The sequence below is a fragment of the Pseudophryne corroboree genome, unplaced genomic scaffold (genome assembly GCF_028390025.1).
Source record: "Pseudophryne corroboree isolate aPseCor3 unplaced genomic scaffold, aPseCor3.hap2 scaffold_783, whole genome shotgun sequence".
NCBI lineage: Eukaryota > Metazoa > Chordata > Amphibia > Anura > Myobatrachidae > Pseudophryne > Pseudophryne corroboree.
Genome location: NW_026970362.1, coordinates 95,919 through 119,208, shown reverse-complemented (window position 1 = coordinate 119,208; position 23,290 = coordinate 95,919). Strand labels below are relative to the sequence as shown.

Here is a 23,290-nt window from a genome sequence, read left to right as displayed (position 1 = left end):
GATACCTGTTTTGGTTTCAGGAGGTCTCTGACTAGAGATGACAGCTCCTTGGCTTTCTCCTGCGGGAGAAACACTTTTTTCTGTTCTGTGTCCAGAACCATCCCCAGGAACAGCAGGCGTGTGGTAGGAACCAGCTGTGACTTTGGAATGTATAGCATCCATCCGTGCTGTTGTAGCACTTCCCGAGATAGTGCTACTCCGACCAACAACTGCTCCATGGACCTCGCCTTTATAAGGAGATCGTCCAAGTACGGGATAATTAAAAACTCCCTTTTTTCGAAGGAGTATCATCATTTCTGCCATTACCTTGGTAAAGACCCTCGGTGCCGTGGACAGTCCAAACGGCAGTGTTTGGAATTGGTAATGGCAATCCTGTACCACAAATCTGAGGTACTCCTGGTGAGGATGGTAAATGGGGACATGTAGGTAAGCATCCTTGATGTCCAGGGATACCATGTAATCCCCCTCCTCCAGGCTTGCAATAACCGCCCTGAGCGATTCCATCTTGAACTTGAATTTTTTTATGTATGTGTTCAAGGACTTCAAATTTAAAATGGGTCTCACCGAACCGTCCGGTTTCGGTACCACAAACAGTGTGGAATAGTAACCCCGTCCTTGTTGAAGTAGGGGCACCTTGACTATCACCTGCTGGGAATACAGCTTGTGAATTGCCTCTAGCACAGCCTCCCTGCCTGAGGAAGTTGTCGGCAAGGCAGATTTGAGGAAACGGCGGGGGGGAGACGCCTCGAATTCCAGCCTGTACCCCTGAGATACTACTTGAAGGATCCAGGGATCCACCTGTGAGCGAGCCCACTGATCGCTGAAATTTTTGAGGTGGCCCCCCACCGTACCTGGCTACGCCTGTGGAGCCCCCGCGTCATGCGGTGGACTCAGAGGAAGCGGGGGAAGAATTTTGATTCTGGGAACTGGCTGACTGGTGCAGCTTTTTCCCTCTTCCCTCGTCTCTGTGCAGAAGGGAAGCGCCTTTGACCCGCTTGCTTTTCTGAAGCCGAAAGGACTGTACATGATAATACAGTGCTTTCTTAGGCTGTGAGGAAACCTGAGGTAAAAAAATTTCTTCCCAGCTGTTGCTGTGGATACGAGGTCCCAGAGACCATTCCTCACCCTTATAAGGCTCTATGTGCCTTTTAAAGTCAGCATCACCTGTCCTGTGTAGGGTCTCTAATACCCTCCTGACAGAATGGACATTGCATTAATTCTGGATGCCAGCCGGCAAAATATCCCTCTGTGCATCCCTCATATATAAGACGACGTCTTATGTTCGCAAACTAGTATCCCTGTTTGACAGGGTTACAGACCACGCTGCAGCAGCACTATCTGCAGGTCTCAGTCTAGTACCTGAGTGTGTAAATACAGACTTCAGGATAGCCTCCTGCTTTTTATCAGCAGGTACCTTCAAAGTGGCCGTATCCTAAGACGGCAGTGCCACCTTTTTTGACAAACGTGTGAGCGCCTTATCCACCCTAGGGGATATCTCCCAGCGTAACTTATCCTCTGGCGGGAAAAGGTACGCCATCAGTAACTTTTTAGAAATTACCAGTTTCTTATCGGGGGAACCCACGCTTTTTCACACTTCATTCACTCATTTGATGGGGGAACAAAACACTGGCTGCTTTTTCTCCCCAAACATAAAACCCTTTTTAAGTGGTACTTGGGTTAATGTCAGAAATGTGTAACACATTTTTTATTGCCGGGATCATGTAACGGATGTTCCTAGTGGATTGTGTATATGTCTCAACCTCGTCGACACTGAAGTCAGACTCCGTGTCGACATCTGTGTCTGCCATCTGAGGGAGCGGGCGTTTTTGAGCCCCTGATGGCCTTTGAGACGCCTGGGCAGGCACTGGCTGAGAAGCCGGCTGTCCCATAGCTGTTACGTCATCCAGCCTTTTATGTAAGGAGTTGACACTGTCGGTTAATACCTTCCATCTATCCATCCACTCTGGTGTCGGCCCACAGGGGGCGACATCCCATTTATCGGCATCTGCTCCGCCTCCACATAAGCCTCCTCATCAAACATGTCGACAGCCGTACCGACACACCGCACACACACAGGGAATGCTCTGACTGAGGACAGGACCCCACACAGCCCTTTGGGGAGACAGAGAGAGAGTATGCCAGCACACACCAGAGCGCTATATAATGTAGGGATAAACACTATCACTGAGTGAATTTTCCCCAATAGCTGCTTGTATAAACAATATTGCGCCTAACTTTAGTGCCCCCCCCCTCTCTTTTTAACCCTTTGAGCCTGAAAACTACAGGGGAGAGCCTGGGAAACTGTCTTCCAGCTACACTGTGAAGAGAAAATGGCGCCAGTGTGCCGAGGGAGATTGCTCCGCCCCTTTTTCACTGACTTTTCTCCTGCTTTTTTATGGATTCTGGCAGGGGTAATTATCACATATATAGCCTCTGGGGCTATATATTGTGATTATTTTGCCAGCCAAGGTGTTTTTATTGCTGCTCAGGACGCCCCCCCCCCTGCACCCTCAGTGACCGGAGTGTGAAGTGTGTATGAGGAGCAATGGCACACAGCTGCAGTGCTGTGCGCTACCTTGGTGAAGACTGAAGTCTTCTGCCGCCGATTTTCCGGACCATCTTCATGCTTCTGGCTCTGTAAGGGGGACGGCGGCGCGGCTCCGGGAACGAACACCAAGGACGGGTCCTGCGGTCGATCCCTCTGGAGTTAATGGTGTCCAGTAGCCTAAGAAGCCCAAGCTAGCTGCAAGCAGGTAGGTTCGCTTCTTCTCCCCTTAGTCCCTTGTTGCAGTGAGCCTGTTGCCAGCAGGTCTCACTGTAAAATAAAAAACCTAACATATACTTTCTTTCTAGGAGCTCAGGAGAGCCCCTAGTGTGCATCCAGCTCGGCCGGGCACAGAAATCTAACTGAGGTCTGGAGGAGGGGCATAGAGGGAGGAGCCAGTGCACACCAGATAGTACCTAATCTTTCTTTTAGAGTGCCCAGTCTCCTGCGGAGCCCGTCTATTCCCCATGGTCCTTACGGAGTTCCCAGCATCCACTAGGACGTCAGAGAAAAAGAACTATACTGCCGTAATGTGTAATAGAGGACTCTGCCTGCCGTAATCTGTAATAGAGGACTTTACCGTAATATGTAATAGGGGACTCTGCCTGCCGTAATGTGTAATAGAGGACTCTGCCTGCCGTAAGGTGTAATAGGGGACTCCTGCCTGCCGTAATGTGTAATAGGGGACTCTTGCCTGCCGTAATGTGTAATAGGGGACTCTGCCTGCCGTAATGTGTAATAGAGGACTCTGCCTGCCGTAATGTGTAATAGAGGAGTTTACCGTAATATGTAATAGGGGACTCTGCCTGCCGTAATGTGTAATAGGGGACTCCTGCCTGCCGTAATGTGTAAAAGGGGACCCTGCCTGGTGTAATAGGGGACTCTGCCTGCCGTAATGTGTAATAGGGGACTCTGCCTGCCGTAATGTGTAAAAGGGGACCCTGCATGGTGTAATGTGTAAAAGGGGACCCTGCCTGGTGTAATGTGTGTAGGTAGTGCTACTGAGCGGCTTAATTTGAATAATGAAGGTTTTTGTACAGCGTAATATGAATCCGTATTATTTTGTGGCCATGCCCCTTCTCAATGAAGGCAGGCCCCTATATTTGTTACATACGCCTAAGGCGCGCACTGGCCCTCTTGTCTATATATGGGGGTGCTGATGCTGTTTTTTGCACACCGCTAAAATGTCTAGTTACGGCACTGGCCCATGCACTCTCTAATGGTTAAGCAAACCAATGTAGCAGCTGGCCACACACCCTTTGTAGACTGGCCATACCCCTAAACATGGGCTCCTACGACTGCATTTCCGGTGGGCCTTTCATGCCCCAGTCTGACACTGGCTGTGAACATATTGCTGTTGCCCCTAGAAAAAGGGAAGAGTCTTTTTTAAGACTTTTGAGCGAATAAACATCTTTTGTCTCAAGATGACCGCTTCTTCTTGTGACCAGCAGGGATACACGTAACGTAGCCCTGTTTTTCAGCTGTTTCGGGGTAACCCTAGCGTCTCCAACCCCGCCTTCCGCCAGCTACCTGCAGAGGCTTGGTCAAGCGACCACTGGTGATCAGTCAACACCACACAGGTGTGGTAAGACAGCGTGTCGACGCATACAGAGCAGAACCGTGGTTCCAGAGGCCACGGGAAAGAATCTGGTGGTGGCAGCTTTGTACCCTTCCACAGGCAGTTTCTGATGGTAAGCAGGAATCCCCTAATTGGCCAGGTCGTCCTGTGTGACCTAAACCCGTTACGTGACACACTGATCGATATATCGGCATGCACACGCCCAATCAACTCCGGCTGCTGCAGCATGTGTATTCTGACCTCCCGTACACACAGCCCGATGCACCAGTATATCTGTAGTGAGCTGCAGGGCCGACCCGATATGCGTGTGATAGATGTCATTCACAGATATATCGCTGGTACACGCTGGCCAACGGACCTGCAAAATGCATCCGCAGTTCAATTAAATAGCCGATATATCAGCCAGTGTGTACCCAGAATTAGGGTCAGGTGTGTGGCGGGGCACGGCTGTGCTAAACATTGCAATGCCTTCACAGAGACCCCCCCGTGATACCACCGTCACCTCTTCCTCACACCACATTACCGGGCCCACCGCACCGCTGCCGTCACTTCACCCCGATGTCACATTACCGGGACCGCCGCCGTCACTTCTCCCTTAAGTCACATTACCGGGCCCACCACACCGCCGCCGTCGCCTCACGTCACATTACCGGTCCCACGGCACCGCCGCAATCGCCGATGCCTCACGTCACTTTACCAGAGCCACAGCACACCACCGCCGTCACATCACATTACCGGGCCCACAGCACCGTCGCCTCACCATCCCGTCACATTACCGGGCCCACAGCACCTCCGCCGTCTCCTCTCCCTCATGTCACATTACCGGGCCCACAGAACCTCCGCCGTCACCTCACATCACATTACCGGGCCCACAGCACCACCGCCGTCACCTCTCCCTCACGTCATATTACCGGGCCCACCGCCACCGTCACTTCACCCCCACGTCACATTACCGGGACCACCGCACACCCCGCATCACATTACCGGGCCCACGGCACCGCCGCAATCACCTCTCCCTCACGTCACTTTACCAGAGCCACAGCACACCGCCGCCGTCACATCACATTACCGGGCCCACCACACCGTCTCCTCACGTCACGTTACCGGGCCCACGGCACTGGCGCCGTCACCTTTCCCTCACGTCACTTTACCAGAGCCACAGCACACCGCCGCCGTCACCTCACCCTCACATCACATGACCGGGCCCACAGCACCACCACCGTCACCTCTCCCTCACATCACATTACCGGGCCCACTGCACCGCCGCCGACACTTCACCCTCATGTTACATTACCGGGGCCTCTGCACCACCGCCGTCACCTGTCCCTCACGTCACATTACCGGGCCCACCGCCCCGCCGCCGTCACCTCACCCTCATGTTACATTACCGGGGCCTCTGCACCACCGCCGTCACCTCTCCCTCACGTCACATTACCGGGCCCACCGCACCGCCATTGTCACCTCTCCCTCACGTCACATTACCAGAGACCACGGCACCGCCGCCGTCACCTCTCCCTCATGTCATATTACTGGGCCCACGGCACTGCCGCCGTCACATTACCGGGTCCCCGGCACCCCTGCCGTCACCTCACCCTCATGTCACATTACCGGGCCCACCGTACCGACAGCGTCCCCTCACCCTCACGTCACATTATGGGACCTTTTCCCTGATTACATTCTGCAGTTGCTATGTACTGAGTGACGTCACTGACTATGAATATTAGGTGAATCATTCTGTGACAGGGTGTGTCTGGGTGTAGCAAGATGGCAAACTTACAGTAAGGGTGTTTTGTTTGGGTGGTGTAGTAAGATGGCGGACACACACTATGACTGGGATTTGTGCCCGGGTGTAGTAAGATGGCGGACACGCATTATTACAGGGATTTGTGCCCGAGTGTGGTAAGATGGCGGACACTCACTATGACTGGGATTTGTGCTCGGGTGTAGTAAGATGGTGGACACGCACAATGAAGGGCTGCGCCCAGGTGTAGTAAGATGGCGGATATTCACTGACGGATTTGTGCCTGGGTGTAGTAAGATGGCTGATACGCACTATGACTGGGATTTGTGCCCGGGTGTAGTAAGATGGCGGACACGCACAATGACACAGTGCTGCGCCCAGGTGTAGTAAGATGGCGGCCGCTGCTTCGTGCGTTCGGCACTTTCCGGCAGATGGGAGTGGCCTGGGCTTGCATCAGGACCAGCAGCAGGTGCGCCGGAGGCTCCGGGGAGCGCAGCATCATCTGTGTAGGGAGCAGTCGGGACATGAAGTAGGGATCATCCCTGCACCCACATACACGGCCAGCATGGCGGACATCAGCAGCCTCACACCCAGCTTCGGTAAGCCTCTTCCTCCGCCAGACCGGCCCAGAAAGGCTCGGCCCCAATGCACAGCCTGTGGCCCCTCGTCTGTCGTGGACCTGGACCTCTGATATACAGTCTGTGGCCCCTGAACTCTTAATGTTGCTAGTCTGTGGCCCCAAAAGTGTGTGGGATCCTGGCCCCTTAATATACAGTCTGTGGCTCCAAGATTCTCACCGGTCCGTGGCCCTAGAAATGTGGGGGATCTGTGGCCCCCGGGCTCTCCAAAGTCTGTGGCCCAGAAGTTGGAGGTTTTTTGGGCCCACAAGATGCAGCAAGTTTTGGGCCCCTCGTACAGTATATAGCCAGTATGTGGCCCCTGGGATAAAGGGAATTGTGTGACCCTGCAATACTGGCAGTTTGTGGCCCCTGACTTTATGTTAGTCAGTGACCCCCTTGACTTACTATTAATTGTGGCCTTAAGAAAGTAGTGGTTACTCTGTGTCTCTGGTATGTGATGCGTATAACAGCCGTGTTATATGTGTGTCTCTGGTATGTGATGTGTATAACAGCCGCGTTATATGTTTGTCTCTGGTATGTGATGTGTATAACAGCCGTGTTATATGTGTGTCTCTGGTATGTGATGCGTATAACAGCCGTGTTATATGTGTGTCTCTGGTATGTGATGTGTATAACAGCCGCGTTATATGTGTGTCTCTGGTATGTGATGTGTATAACAGCCGTGTTATATGTGTGTCTCTGGTATGTGATGTGTATAACAGCCGTGTTATATGTGTGTCTCTGGTATGTGATGCGTATAACAGCTGTGTTATATGTGTGTCTCTGGAATGTGATGTGTATAACAGCCGTGTTATATGTGTGTCTCTGGTATGTGATGTGTATAACAGCCGTGTTATATGTGTGTCTCTGGTATGTGATGTGTATAACAGCCGTGTTATATGTGTGTCTCTGGTATGTGATGTGTATCTCAGCCGTGTTATATGTGTGTCTCTGGTATGTGATGGGTATCTCAGCCGCGTTATATGTGTGTCTCTGGTATGTGATGTGTATAACAGCTGTGTTATATGTGTGTCTCTGGTATGTGATGTGTATAACAGCCGTGTTATATGTGTGTCTCTGGTATGTGATGGGTATCTCAGCCGTGTTATATGTGTGTCTCTGGTATGTGATGTGTATAACAGCCGTGTTATATGTGTGTCTCTGGTATGTGATGCGTATAACAGCCGTGTTATATGTGTGTCTCTGGTATGTGATGTGTATAACAGCCGTGTTATATGTGTGTCTCTGGTATGTGATGCGTAACTCAGCCGCGTTATATGTGTGTCTCTGGTATGTGATGTGTATAACAGCCGTGTTATATGTGTGTCTCTGGTATGTGATGCGTATCTCAGCCGCGTTATATGTGTGTCTCTGGTATGTGATGCGTATCTCAGCCGCGTTATATGTGTGTCTCTGGTATGTGATGCGTATAACAGCTGTGTTATATGTGTGTGTCTGGTATGTGATGCGTATAACAGCTGTGTTATATGTGTGTCTCTGGTATGTGATGCGTATAACAGCCGCGTTATATGTGTGTCTCTGGTATGTGATGTGTATAACAGCCGTGTTATATGTGTGTCTCTGGTATGTGATGCGTATCTCAGCCGCGTTATATGTGTGTCTCTGGTATGTGATGTGTATAACAGCCGTGTTATATGTGTGTCTCTGGTATGTGATGCGTATCTCAGCCGCATTATATGTGTGTCTCTGGTATGTGATGCGTATAACAGCTGTGTTATATGTGTGTCTCTTGTATGTGATGCGTATAACAGCTGTGTTATATGTGTGTCTCTGGTATGTGATGCGTATAACAGCTGTGTTATATGTGTGTCTCTGGTATGTGATGCGTATAACAGCTGTGTTATATGTGTGTCTCTGGTATGTGATGTGTATAACAGCTGTGTTATATGTGTGTCTCTGGTCTGTGATGTGTATAACAGCTGTGTTATATGTGTGTCTCTGGTATGTGATGTGTATCACAGCCGCGTTATGTGTGTGTCTCTGGTATGTGATGCGTATAACAGCTGTGTTATATGTGTGTCTCTGGTATGTGATGCGTATAACAGCCGCGTTATATGTGTGTCTCTGGTATGTGATGTGTGTAACAGCTGTGTTATATGTGTGTCTCTGGTATGTGATGTGTATAACAGCTGTGTTATATGTGTGTCTCTGGTATGTGATGTGTATAACAGCTGTGTTATATGTGTGTCTCTGGTATGTGATGCGTATAACAGCTGTGTTATATGTGTGTCTCTGGTATGTGATGTGTATAACAGCCGCGTTATATGTGTGTCTCTGGTATGTGATGTGTATCTCAGCCGTGTTATGTGTGTGTCTCTGGTATGTGATGCGTATAACAGCTGCGTTATATGTGTGTCTCTGGTATGTGATGTGTATCACAGCCGTGTTATATGTGTGTCTCTGGTATGTGATGCGTATCTCAGCCGCGTTATGTGTGTCTCTGGTATGTGATGCGTATCTCAGCCGCGTTATATGTGTGTCTCTGGTATGTGATGTGTATCTCAGCCGTGTTATATGTGTGTGTCTGGTATGTGATGCGTATAACAGCCGCGTTATATGTGTGTCTCTGGTATGTGATGTGTATCTCAGCCGTGTTATGTGTGTCTCTGGTATGTGATGCGTATCTCAGCCGTGTTATATGTGTGTCTCTGGTATGTGATGTGTATCTCAGCCGTGTTATATGTGTGTCTCTGGTATGTGATGCGTATCTCAGCCGTGTTATATGTGTGTCTCTGGTATGTGATGTGTATCTCAGCCGCGTTATATGTGTGTCTCTGGTATGTGATGCGTATCTCAGCCGCGTTATATGTGTGTCTCTGGTATGTGATGTGTATCTCAGCCGTGTTATATGTGTGTCTCTGGTATGTGATGCGTATCTCAGCCGTGTTATATGTGTGTCTATGGTATGTGATGCGTATCTCAGCCTGATGTCTGTGTATTAGGAGGTGGGGAGAGGTCGGTGCCCCCTGATGTCTGTGTATTAGGAGTAGGGGAGAGGTCGGTGCCCCCTGATGTCTGTGTATTAGGAGGAGGGGAGAGGTCAGTGCCCCCTGATGTCTGTGTATTAGGAGGGGAGAGGTCAGTGACCCCTGATGTCTGTGTATTAGGAGGGGAGAGGTCAGTGACCCCTGATGTCTGTGTATTAGGAGGAGGGGAGAGGTCAGTGTCCCCTGATGTCTGTGTATTAGGAGGGGAGAGGTCAGTGTCCTGATGTCTGTGTATTAGGAGGAGGGGAGAGGTCGGTGTCCCCTGATGTCTGTGTATTAGGAGGAGGGGAGAGGTCGGTGTCCCCTGATGTCTGTGTATTAGGAGGAGGGGAGAGGTCTGTGTCCCCTGATGTCTGTGTATTAGGAGGAGGGGAGAGGTCGGTGCCCCCTGATGTCTGTGTTAGGAGGAGGGGAGAGGTCAGTGCCCCTGATGTCTACAACATGCAGAAGTGAGAATGTGGTGTCACTATAGATCTATGTCGCCTGTTGTCAGTGGATTTGGCTGGTGATGTAACGGGTGTGGGTAGTTACTGGCGATGTAACGGGTGTGGGGAGTTACTGGCGATGTAACGGGTGTCGGGTGTTACTGGCGATGTAATGGGGGTAGGGGGGGTTGCTGGCGATGTAAGGGGGTAGGGGGGGCTGCTGGCGATGTAGGGGGGGTTGCTGGCGATGTAACGGGTGTGGGGGTTACTGGCGATGTAATGGGTGTGGGGGGTTACTGGCGATGTAATGGGGGTAGGGGGGGTTGCTGGCGATGTAAGGGGGTAGGGGGGTTGCTGGCGATGTAACGGGTGTGGGGGGTTACTGGCGATGTATCGGGTGTGGGGGGTTACTGGCGATGTAATGGGGGTAGGGGGGGTTGCTGGCGATGTAATGGGGGTAGGGGGGGCTATGGCGATGTAACGGGGGTGGCTGTTTCTGGTGATGTGACGGGGGTTTGCTAGCGATGTAACGGTGGTGGGGGGTCTGCTGGCTATGTAACGGTAGTGGGGGGTCTGCTGGCTATGTAACGGTGGTGGGGGGTCTGCTGGCTATGTAACGGGGGTGGGGGGTCTGCTGGCTATGTAACGGGGGTGGGGGTCTGCAGGCGATGTGACGGTTGCTGGTGCTGTAACGGGGTGGGGTTTGCTGGCGATGCAACGTGGGTGGGAGGCTGTTGCTGGCTATGTAACATTGGTGGGAGGCTGTTGCTTGGCTATGTAACATTGGTGGGAGGCTGTTGCTGGCTATGTAACATTGGTGGGAGGCTGTTGCTGGCTATGTAACGTTGGTGGGAGGCTGTTGCTGGCTATGTACCATTGGTGGGAGGCTGTTGCTGGCTATGTAACATTGGTGGGAGGCTGTTGCTGGCTATGTAACGTTGGTGGGAGGCTGTTGCTGGCTATGTAACGTTGGTGGGAGGCTGTTGCTGGCTATGTAACGTTGGTGGGAGGCTGTTGCTGGCTATGTAACATTGGTGGGAGGCTGTTGCTGGCTATGTAACGTTGGTGGGAGGCTGTTGCTGGCTATGTAACATTGGTGGGAGGCTGTTGCTGGCTATGTAACGTTGGTGGGAGGCTGTTGCTGGCTATGTAACGTTGGTGGGAGGCTGTTGCTGGCTATGTAACGGGGGTGGGGGGTCTGCAGACGATGTGACGTGGGTGGAAGGCGGTTGCTGGCAATGTAACGGGGGTGGGAGGCGGTTGCTGGCAATGTAACGGGGGTGGGGGGTCTGCAGGCGATGTGACGGTTGCTGGTGATGTAACGGGGAGGGGGGGTTTGCTGGCGATGTAACGGGGGTGGAGGGTGATGGTTGCTGGCGATGTAACGGGGGGGCAGTTGATGGTGATGTGACGGGGAGGGGGATTGCTGAGATCTAACGGGGTGGGGTTTCTGGCGATGTGAAGGGGGGTTGGTGACGATGTAACGGGGGTGGCGGTTGGTGATGTAATGGGGGGTTGCTAGCGATGTAATGGGGGTGGCGGTTGCTGGTGATGTAATAGGGGTAGGGGTTGCTGGCAATGTAACGGAGGTGGGGGGGTTGCTGGCGATGTAACGGGAGTGGGGAGAGGTTGCTGGTGATGTAACGGGAGTGGGGGGCGGTTGCTGGTGATGTCACGGGGGCTGCTGGCGATGTAACGGGGGGTGGCGGTTGCTGGTGATGTGACGGGGGTTTGCTAGCGATGTAACGTGGGTGGGAGGCGGTTGCTGGCTATGTAACGGGGGTGGGGGGTCTGCAGGCGATGTGACGGTTGCTGGTGATGTAAAAGGGGGTGGGGTTGCTGGCGATGTACCGGGGGTGGGGGCTGGGGGTTGGTGATGTAACGGGGGTTTGCTGGTGATGTGTAACGGTTATGGGGTGGCAGTTGTTGGCGATGTGACGGGGGTTGCTGGTGATGTGACGGGGGTGGGGGGTGGCGGTTGCTGGCGATGTGACGGGGGTTGCTGGTGATGTGACGGGGAGTTGCTGGTGATGTGACGGGAGTTGCTGGTGATGTGACGGGGGTTGCTGGTGATGTGACGGGGGTGGGGGGTGGCGGTTGCTGGCGATGTGACGGCGGTTGCTGGTGATGTGACGGGGAATTGCTGGTGATGTGACGGGGAGTTGCTGGTGATGACGGGGAGTTGCTGGTGATGTGACGGGGAGTTGCTGGTGATGTGACGGGGAGTTGCTGGCGATGTGACGGGGAGTTGCTGGCGATGTGACAGGGGTTGCTGGTGATGTGACGGGGGTGGGGGGTGGCAGTTGGTGATGTGACGGGGGTTGCTGGCGATGTGACGGGGAGTTGCTGGTGATGTGACGGGGAGTTGCTGGTGATGTGACGGGGAGTTGCTGGTGATGTGACGGGGTGGGGGGTGGCAGTTGCTGGCGATGTGATGGTGGCGGTTGCTGGTGATGTAACGGGGGGTTGCTGGCGATGTGATGGGGGTGGCGGTTGCTGGCGATGTAACGGGGGTGGCGGCTGCTGGCGATGTCACGGGGGGGTTGCTGGTGATGTGAGGGGGTGGCAGTTGCTGGCGATGTATTGGGGACTGTGTGGCGGTTGCTGGCGATGTGACGGGATTACTGGCGATGTAACGGGGTGGGGGGGCGGTTGCTGGCGATGTAACGGGGGTTGCTGGCGATGTGACGGGTGGCGGTTGCTGGCGATGTGACGGGTGGCGGTTGCTGGCGATGTGACGGGGGTGGGGGGTGGCGGTTGCTGGCGATGTAACGGGGGGTTGCTGGCGATGTGACGGGGGTGGCGGTTGCTGGCAATGTAACGGGGCGTTGCTGGCAACGTAACGGGTGGGGGGGTGGTTGCTGGCGATGTGGCGGTTGCTGGCGATGTGACGGGGTGGCTGTTGCTGGCGATGTAACGGGGTAGGGGGTGGCGGTTGCTGGCGTTGTAACGGGGTAGAGGGTGGCGGTTGCTGGCGATGTAACGGGTTGGCGGTTGCTGGTGATGTAACGGGGTGGCGGTTGCTGGCGATGTAACGGGGGATTGCTGGTGATGTGACGGGGTGGGGGGTGGCGGTTGCTGGCGATGTGACTGGGGTGTGGGAGGATTGCTGGCGATGTGACGGGGATGGCGGTTGCTGGCGATGTGACGGGGGTGTGGGAGGATTGCTGGTGATGTGATGTGGGTGGCGATTGCTGGCAATGTAATGGCGGTGGCGGTTGCTGGCGATGTGACGGGGTGGCGGCTGCTGGCGATGTGACGGGGGGGTTGCTGGCGGTGTGACGGGGGTGGGGAGTGGCGGTTGCTGGTGATGTAATGGGGGTGGCGGTTGCTGGTGATGTGACGGGGGGTTGCTGGCGGTATGACGAGGGGGGGGTGGCGGTTGCTGGCGATGTGACGGGGTGGGGGGTGGTGGTTGCTGGCGATGTAACGGGGTGGCGGTTGCTGGTGATGTAACGGGGTAGGGGGTGGCGGTTGCTGGCGATGTAACGGGGGATTGCTGGTGATGTGACGGGGGATGGCGGTTGCTGGCGATGTGACGGGGGTGTGGGAGGATTGCTGGCGATGTGACGGGGATGGCGGTTGCTGGCGATGTGACGGGGGTGTGGGAGGATTGCTGGTGATGTGATGAGGGTGGCGATTGCTGGCGATGTAATGGGGGTGGCGGTTGCTGGCGATGTGACGGGGGTGGCGGCTGCTGGCGATGTGACGGGGGGTTGCTGGCGGTGTGACGGGGGTGGGGGGATGGCGATTGCTGGTGATGTAATGGGGGTGGCGGTTGCTGGTGATGTGACGGGGGGTTGCTAGCGGTATGACGAGGGGTGGTGGTGGTTGCTGGCGATGTGACGGGGTGGGGGGTGGTGGTTGCTGGTGATGTAATGGGGGTGGCGGTTACTGGTGATGTGACGGGGGGTTGCTGGCGGTATCACGAGGGGGGTGGCGGTTGTTGGCGGTATGACTAGGGTGGGGGATGGCGGTTGCTGGCGATGTGACGGGGGTGGGGGGTCGCGGTTGCTGGCGATGTGACGGAGGTGGCGGTTGCTGGTGATGTGACGGGGGGTTGCTGGCGGTATGACGAGGGGGGGTGGCGGTTGTTGGCGGTATGACTAGGGTGGGGGATGGCGGTTGCTGGCGATGTAACGGGGGTGGGGGGTCGCGGTTGCTGGCGATGTGACGGAGGTGGCGGTTGCTGGTGATGTGACGGGGGGTTGCTGGCGGTATGACGAGGGGGGGTGGCGGTTGCTGGCGATGTGACGGGGTGGGGGGTCGCGGTTGCTGGCGATGTGACGGAGGTGGCGGTTGCTGGTGATGTGACGGGGGGTTGCTGGCGGTATGACGAGGGGGGGTGGCGGTTGTTGGCGGTATGACTAGGGTGGGGGATGGCGGTTGCTGGCGATGTAACGGGGGTGGGGGGTCGCGGTTGCTGGCGATGTGACGGAGGTGGCGGTTGCTGGTGATGTGACGGGGGGTTGCTGGCGGTATGACGAGGGGGGGTGGCGGTTGCTGGCGATGTGACGGGGGTGGGGGGTGGCGGTTGCTGGTGATGTAATGGGGGTGGCGGTTGCTGGTGATGTGACGGGGGGTTGCTGGCGGTATGACGAGGCGGGGTGGCGGTTGCTGGCGATGTGACGGGGGTGGGGGGTGGCAGTTGCTGGTGATGTAATGGGGGTGGCGGTTGCTGGTGATGTGACGGGGGGTTGCTGGCGGTATGACGTGGCGGTTGCTGGCGATGTGACGGGGGTGGGGGGTGGCAGTTGCTGGTGATGTAATGGGGGTGGCGGTTGCTGGTGATGTGACGGGGGGTTTCTGGCGGTATGACGAGGCGGGTGGCGGTTGCTGGCGATGTGACGGGGGTGGCAGTTGCTGGTGATGTAATGGGGGTGGCGGTTGCTGGTGATGTGACTGGGAGTTGCTGGCGGTATGACGAGGCGGGGTGGCGGTTGCTGGTGATGTAATGGGGGTGGCGGTTGCTGGTGATGTGACGGGGGGTTGCTGGCGGTATGACGAGGCGGGGTGGCGGTTGCTGGCGATGTGACGGGGGTGGCAGTTGCTGGTGATGTAATGGGGGTGGCGGTTGCTGGTGATGTAATGGGGGTGGCGGTTGCTGGTGATGTGACGGGGGGTTGCTGGCGGTATGACGTGGCGGTTGCTGGCGATGTGACGGAGTGGGGGGTGGCAGTTGCTGGTGATGTAATGGGGGTGGCGGTTGCTGGTGATGTGACGGGGGGTTGCTGGCGGTATGACGAGGCGGGGTGGCGGTTGCTGGCGGTGTGACGGGGGTGGCAGTTGCTGGCGATGTGACGGGGGTGGCGGTTGCTAGTGATGTGACGGGGGGTTGCTGGCGGTATGACGTGGCGGTTGCTGGCGATGTGACGGGGGTGGCAGTTGCTGGTGATGTAATGGGGGTGGCGGTTGCTGGTGATGTGACGGGGGGTTGCTGGCGGTATGACGTGGCGGTTGCTGGCGATGTGACGGGGGTGGGGGGGTGGCAGTTGCTGGTGATGTAATGGGGGTGGCGGTTGCTGGTGATGTGACGGGGGTTGCTGGCGGTATGACGAGGCGGGGTGGCGGTTGCTGGCGATGTGACGGGGGTGGCAGTTGCTGGTGATGTAATGGGGGTGGCGGTTGCTGGTGATGTGACTGGGGGTTGCTGGCGGTATGATGAAGGGGGGGTGGCGGTTGCTGGCGATGTGACGGGGGTGGCAGTTGCTGGCGATGTGACGGGGGTGGCAGTTGCTGGTGATGTGACGGGGGTGGCAGTTGCTGGTGATGTGACGGGGGTGGCAGTTGCTGGTGATGTAATGGGGGTGGCGGTTGCTGGTGATGTGACGGGGGGGTTGCTGGCGGTATGACGAGGCGGGGTGGCGGTTGCTGGCGATGTGACGGTGGCAGTTGCTGGTGATGTAATGGGGGTGGCGGTTGCTGGCGATGTGACTGGGAGTTGCTGGCGGTATGATGGGGGGGGGGGGGTGGCGGTTGCTGGCGATGTGCAGTCCCCCTGGCCTCTAATAGCAGGATAGCGCACCATGTCGCACAGCGCTCGTCCTCCTATGCTTCCAGTGAAGTCAGTGTACCCCAATGGCTGCCACAGTCCTCAGGTCTCAGACCCATAAAGCGACCTAAGCCCTGTGTGACGCCATCTTGTCACCATGGGCGGGAGTCTCTGAGGGACACTTACAGCACTGTCTGTACTCAGGCTGTTCTAGGGCTGGGGGGGGGGCTCAGTAGGGGTACCTAATGTGATATAATGTGATGGATATAAGAATATACTAACCACTCTGCCACCATGCTGCCGTGGCTCACCATAGCAGTTGTGAGAGTGTGTAAGAATGGCTGACTCCCGGGAGTGCGCGGTGTTGCGGCCTCTCTGGGTGCTGGAGACGTTAGCATGAGGCGGGATTGGCCCTTGGGGCAGTCAGGGGCCCATGCTAGTTGTATGGTGTCTGTAACCAGTCTCCTCCGCTCTTGCAGATATGTCTCCGATCGCGGCAGGATTCATCGGCGCTGCGATCCTGGTTGTGTGCGTCTCCCTGACGCTGGTCATCTGGACCTGCTGCCGCAGTCGGGCTGAGAAGAAGTATAAGAACCCGCCGTACAAGTTCATACACATGTTGAAGGGCATCAGTATATACCCCGAGACTCTCAGCAACAAGAAGAAAAACATCCCACTGCGCAGAGACAGACATCCTGCGGACGCTGACGTCGCCCGGGGAAACACATTGCTGGAGAATGCGGAGGCTGGGCTGATGAGTTCCGAGAGAGGTCCCAACGGGCTGGCCACTGCCATGAGCCAGCTACCGGTCACCATGAGCTATGGGGACGAGGTGAGCCCGAGCCAGAGCATGACCTCCAGTGGGAGCAAGACCCCATCCCCCTCCACTCCGGACGAGGAGCTGATGCTGGGGACGCTGACGCTCTCTGTGGACTACAACTTCCCCAAGAAAGCTCTGGTGGTGACCATACAAGAGGCCCATGGCCTGCCGGTCATGGACGAGCACTCCCATGGATCTGACCCTTACATTAAGATGACCATCCTGCCCGACAAGAAGCATCGGGTGAAGACTCGGGTCTTGCGGAAGACTCTCGATCCCGTCTTTGACGAAACCTTCACCTTTTACGGCGTTCCGTACAGTCAGCTCCAGGATTTAATCCTCCACTTCCTAGTGTTGAGCTTTGACCGCTTTTCACGAGACGATGTCATCGGTGAAGTTATGGTGCCGTTGGCCGGGGTGGATCCCAGCACCGGTAAAGTGCAGTTAACCAGAGACATTGTGAAAAGGAGCATTCAGGTGAGAACATCGGCAAACACCAGTGAGCGCAGCGCGGCACATCTCTGTGTATGCAGACAACCACAAGGCCCACGTGACGCGCAGCGCGGCATATCCCTGTGTATGCAGACAACCACAAGGCCCATGTGACGCACAGCGCAGCGCGGCACATCTCTGTGTATGCAGACAACCACAAGACCCACATGACGCACAGCGCAGCACATCTCTGGGTATGCAGATAACCACAAGGTCCACGTGACGCGCAGCGCGGCACATCTCTGTGTATGCAGATAACCACAAGGCCCACGTGACGCACAGCGCAGCGCGGCACATCTCTGTGTATGCAGATAGCCACAAGGCCCACGTGACGCGCAGCGCGGCATATCCCTGTGTATGCAGACAACCACAAGGCCCATGTGACGCACAGCGCAGCGCGGCACATCTCTGTGTATGCAGACAACCACAAGACCCACATGACGCACAGCGCAGCACATCTCTGGGTATGCAGATAACCACAAGGTCCACGTGACGCACAGCGCAGCGCGGCACATCTCTGTGTATGCAGATAACCACAAGGCCCACGTGACGCGCAGCGCGGCACACCTCTGTGTATGCAGATAACCACAAGGCCCACGTGACGCACAGCGCAGCGCGGCACATCTCTGGGTATGCAGACAACCACAAGACCCACGTGACGCACAGCGCGGCACATCTCTGGGTATGCGGATAACCACAAGGCCCACGTGACGCACAGCGCAGCGCGGCACATCTCTGTATGCAGATAACCACAAGGCCCACGTGACGCACAGCGCAGCGCGGCACATCTCTGTGTATGCAGATAACCACAAGGCCCACGTGACGCGCAGCGCGGCACATCTCTGTATATGCAGATAACTACAAGGCCCACGTGACGCACAGCGCAGCACGGCACATCTGTATGCGGATAACCACAAGGCCCACGTGACACACAGCGCAGCACATCTCTGTGTATGCAGATAACCACAAGGCCCACGTGACGCAGAGCGCGGCACATCTCTATGTATGCAGATAACCACAAGGCCCACGTGACGCACAGCGCAGCACATCTCTGGGTATGCAGATAACCACAAGGCCCATATGACGCGCAGCGCGGCACATCTCTGGGTATGCAGATAACCACAAGGCCCACGTGACGCACAGCGCAGCACATCTCTGTGTATGCAGATAACCACAAGGCCCACGTGACGCGCAGCGCGGCACATCTCTGTGTATGCAGATAACCACAAGGCCCACGTGACGCACAGCGCGGCACATCTCTGGGTATGCAGATAACCACAAGGCCCACGTGACGCACAGCGCGGCACATCTCTGGGTATGCAGATAACCACAAGGCCCACGTGACGCGCAGCGCGGCACATCTGTGTATGCAGATAACCACAAGGCCCACGTGACGCACAGCGCGGCACATCTCTGGGTATGCAGATAACCACAAGGCCCACGTGACGCACAGCGCGGCACATCTCTGTGTATGCAGACAACCACAAGGCCCACGTGACGCGCAGCGCGGCGCGGCACATCTCTGGGTATGCAGATAACCACAAGGCCCACGTGACGCACAGCGCAGCGCGGCACATCTCTGGGTATGCAGATAACCACAAGGCCCACGTGACGCGCAGCGCGGCGCGGCACATCTCTGGGTATGCAGATAACCACAAGGCCCACGTGACGCACAGCGCAGCGCGGCACATCTCTGTGTATGCAGACAACCACAAGGCCCACGTGACGCACAGCGCAGCGCGGCACATCTGTGTATGCAGACAACCACAAGGCCCACGTGACGCACAGCGCAGCGCGGCACATCTCTGTGTATGCAGACAACCACAAGGCCCACGTGACGCACAGCGCAGCACATCTCTGTGTATGTAGATAACCACAAGGCCCACGTGACGCACAGCGCAGCGCGGCACATCTCTGTGTATGTAGATAACCACAAGGCCCACGTGACGCGCAGCGCGGCACATCTCTGTGTATGCAGACAACCACAAGGCCCACGTGACGCACAGCGCAGCGCGGCACATCTCTGTGTATGTAGATAACCACAAGGCCCACGTGACGCACAGCGCAGCGCGGCACATCTCTGTGTATGTAGATAACCACAAGGCCCACGTGACGCACAGCGCAGCACATCTCTGTGTATGCAGACAACCACAAGGCCCACGTGACGCACAGCGCAGCGCGGCACATCTCTGTGTATGTAGATAACCACAAGGCCCACGTGACGCACAGCGCAGCACATCTCTGTGTATGCAGACAACCACAAGGCCCACGTGACGCACAGCGCAGCACATCTCTGTGTATGTAGATAACCACAAGGCCCACATGACGCACAGCGCAGCGCATCTCTGTGTATGCAGATAACCACAAGGCCCACGTGACGCACAGCGCAGCGCGGCACATCTCTGTGTATGTAGATAACCACAAGGCCCACATGACGCGCAGCGCGGCACATCTCTGTGTATGTAGATAACCACAAGGCCCACGTGACGCACAGCGCAGCGCGGCACATCTCTGTGTATGTAGACAACTACAAGGCCCACGTGACGCACAGCGCAGTGCGGCACATCTCTGGGTATGCAGATAACCACAAGGCCCACGTGACGCGCAGCGCGGCACATCTCTGTGTATGCAGACAACCACAAGGCCCACGTGACGCACAGCGCGGCACATCTCTGTGTATGCAGATAACCACAAGGCCCACGTGACGCACAGCGCAGCGCAGCACATTTCTGTGTATGCAGATAACCACAAGGCCCACGTGACGCACAGCGCAGCGCGGCATATCTCTGTGTATGTAGATAACCACAAGGCCCACGTGACGCACAGCGCAGCGCATCTCTGTGTATCCAGATAACCACAAGGCCCACGTGACGCGCAGCGCAGCACATCTCTGTGTATGCAGACAACCACAAGGCCCACGTGACGCACAGCGCAGCGCAGCACATCTCTGTGTATGCAGATAACCACAAGGCCCACGTGACGCACAGCGCATCGCGGCACATCTCTGTGTATGTAGATAACCACAAGGCCCACGTGACGCACAGCGCAGCACATCTCTGTGTATGCAGATAACCACAAGGCCCACGTGACGCACAGCGCAGCGCGGCACATCTCTGTGTATGCAGATAACCACAAGGCCCACGTGACGCACAGCGCAGCGCGGCACATCTCTGTGTATGCAGATAACCACAAGGCCCACGTGACGCGCAGCGCGGCACATCTCTGTATATGCAGATAACTACAAGGCCCACGTGACGCACAGCGCAGCACGGCACATCTGTATGCGGATAACCACAAGGCCCACGTGACACACAGCGCAGCACATCTCTGTGTATGCAGATAACCACAAGGCCCACGTGACGCAGAGCGCGGCACATCTCTATGTATGCAGATAACCACAAGGCCCACGTGACGCACAGCGCAGCACATCTCTGGGTATGCAGATAACCACAAGGCCCATATGACGCGCAGCGCGGCACATCTCTGGGTATGCAGATAACCACAAGGCCCACGTGACGCACAGCGCAGCACATCTCTGTGTATGCAGATAACCACAAGGCCCACGTGACGCGCAGCGCGGCACATCTCTGTGTATGCAGATAACCACAAGGCCCACGTGACGCACAGCGCGGCACATCTCTGGGTATGCAGATAACCACAAGGCCCACGTGACGCACAGCGCGGCACATCTCTGGGTATGCAGATAACCACAAGGCCCACGTGACGCACAGCGCAGCGCGGCACATCTCTGTGTATGCAGATAACCACAAGGCCCACGTGACGCACAGCGCGGCACATCTCTGGGTATGCAGATAACCACAAGGCCCACGTGACGCACAGCGCGGCACATCTCTGGGTATGCAGATAACCACAAGGCCCACGTGACGCACAGCGCGGCACATCTCTGGGTATGCAGATAACCACAAGGCCCACGTGACGCACAGCGCGGCACATCTCTGTGTATGCAGACAACCACAAGGCCCACGTGACGCGCAGCGCGGCGCGGCACATCTCTGGGTATGCAGATAACCACAAGGCCCACGTGACGCGCAGCGCGGCGCGGCACATCTCTGGGTATGCAGATAACCACAAGGCCCACGTGACGCACAGCGCAGCGCGGCACATCTCTGTGTATGCAGACAACCACAAGGCCCACGTGACGCACAGCGCAGCGCGGCACATCTGTGTATGCAGACAACCACAAGGCCCACGTGACGCACAGCGCAGCGCGGCACATCTCTGTGTATGCAGACAACCACAAGGCCCACGTGACGCACAGCGCAGCACATCTCTGTGTATGCAGACAACCACAAGGCCCACGTGACGCACAGCGCAGCGCGGCACATCTGTGTATGCAGACAACCACAAGGCCCACGTGACGCACAGCGCAGCGCGGCACATCTCTGTGTATGCAGATAACCACAAGGCCCACGTGACGCACAGCGCAGCGCGGCACATCTCTGTGTATGTAGATAACCACAAGGCCCACGTGACGCACAGCGCAGCACATCTCTGGGTATGCAGACGTTCAGTATCCAGCTTACAGTCCTGTCAGCCACATTCTCTCCTACAATAATGCACTTTTATGTTTTAAATAATCAAAGGATATTTCTCAGACGTCCTAGAGGATGCTGGGGACTCTGTAAGGACCATGGGGTATAGACGGTATGTGCAGGAGACATGGGCACACTATAAGACTTTGAATGGGTGTGAACTGGCTCCTCCCTCTATGCCCCTCTTCCAGACCTCTGTTAGATTCTGTGCCCAGGAGAGACTGGATGCACACTGAGGACCTCTCAGACCTACTTCTTCTTAGTTCAAGGGCTCTGCTTCTCGGCTACTGGACACCATTAGCTCCAGAGGGTTCGATCACTTGGTGCGCCTAGCTGCTTGTTCCCGGAGCCACGCCGTCACCCCCCTCACAGAGCCAGAAGACAGAAGCCGGGTGAGTATTAGAAGAACCGAAGACTTCAGTGACGGCAGAAGACTTCAGAGTCTCAGAGGTACCGCACAGCAGTTGCGCTGCGCGCCATTGCTCCCACGCACCAACGGCACTACAAGGGCGCAGGGGGGCGCCCTGGGCAGCAATATACCTCTCCAATGAGCCTGGCAAAAGATGTTTACAGTGCATAGGCACTGTATACGGACCCCGGCCAGTATAAAAATGTAATATAATAGCGGGGCTGAAGCGCGCCGAGAAGGGGGCGTGGCTTAGCCCTCACAACTCGATACAGCGCCATTTTTCCTCACAGAGACGCTGTCCCCACCAAAGCACTGTTAGACAGCTAGCAGTGTAAACCGAAGGGGGGCACAGTTGTTTAGTGCAATATAGGTGAAAAAATGTAGCACTATATTCTATAATGTGCGTGTTGTAAATAAGTGTCTGTGTTTCCATGCCAGATATACCCATTATAGCTTTTTAGTACACGTGTCGACATGTGTGAGTGCTCTGCCGCAAACAGCTATGGGAATCCCTCGGTCGGCATTGCCGACTCCTGATGGTACTTGATTCAGTAGATGCAGTGTCAGCATGTCGGTAGTTGTATGCTTTTTCAAAAGTAAACACTGCATGGGAGACACAGTAGTATGTGGGTGGCGCTGTGGTGCGGTTCCATGGGCCTGTAGCTCGAGCACAGACGTGGTTGTGTTTGTGGGGGAGTGATATTAAAACTATGTTTATATACTTCACTCAGACCCCTCGGGGTTGCAAGAATGTTATTTTGCCTGGTTACTACTCCCTGTTGTCGACGAATACTATGTTTTATGTCGACCATAAGGTTTCCTGGTTAGATCCACACCATGGGCATTCAGTACATGGTCATACACATTCAGAACACATGGATGTCACTGGGGACCCTGCTGTTCTGGACAAACTGCTTATATGTATGATAGATATATATATATATATATATATATATATATATATATATATATATAGGATGTGTGTGTATATGTGTATTACAATATGTATATTCATATTATTATTTATAATGAATGCTGAGGTAATATTATTCCTTCTCATGTGCTGGTCGCTCTGTTGATAAAGCTCTAGGTCGGCTGTGAGGAGA

General features: G+C 55.5%; 1 protein-coding gene across 3 annotated transcripts in view; it reads left to right on the top strand.

Moving 5' to 3' along the window:
• SYT11 (synaptotagmin 11) overlaps positions 1-23,290 on the top strand; it is a 100,805-nt gene that overhangs the window by 44,089 nt on the left and 33,426 nt on the right. Inside the window, exons 1-2 of one of the 3 annotated variants that reach the window (XM_063954891.1) lie at positions 6,283-6,464; positions 16,390-17,207. In XM_063954891.1, coding sequence (XP_063810961.1) covers positions 6,431-6,464; positions 16,390-17,207 — 852 coding nt within the window. In that variant the 5' untranslated portion in view covers positions 6,283-6,430. Of the gene's footprint in view, positions 1-6,282; positions 6,465-16,389; positions 17,208-23,290 lie in introns of those variants that run through there. The other 2 variants (XM_063954890.1, XM_063954892.1) reach the window with 2 other exon arrangements.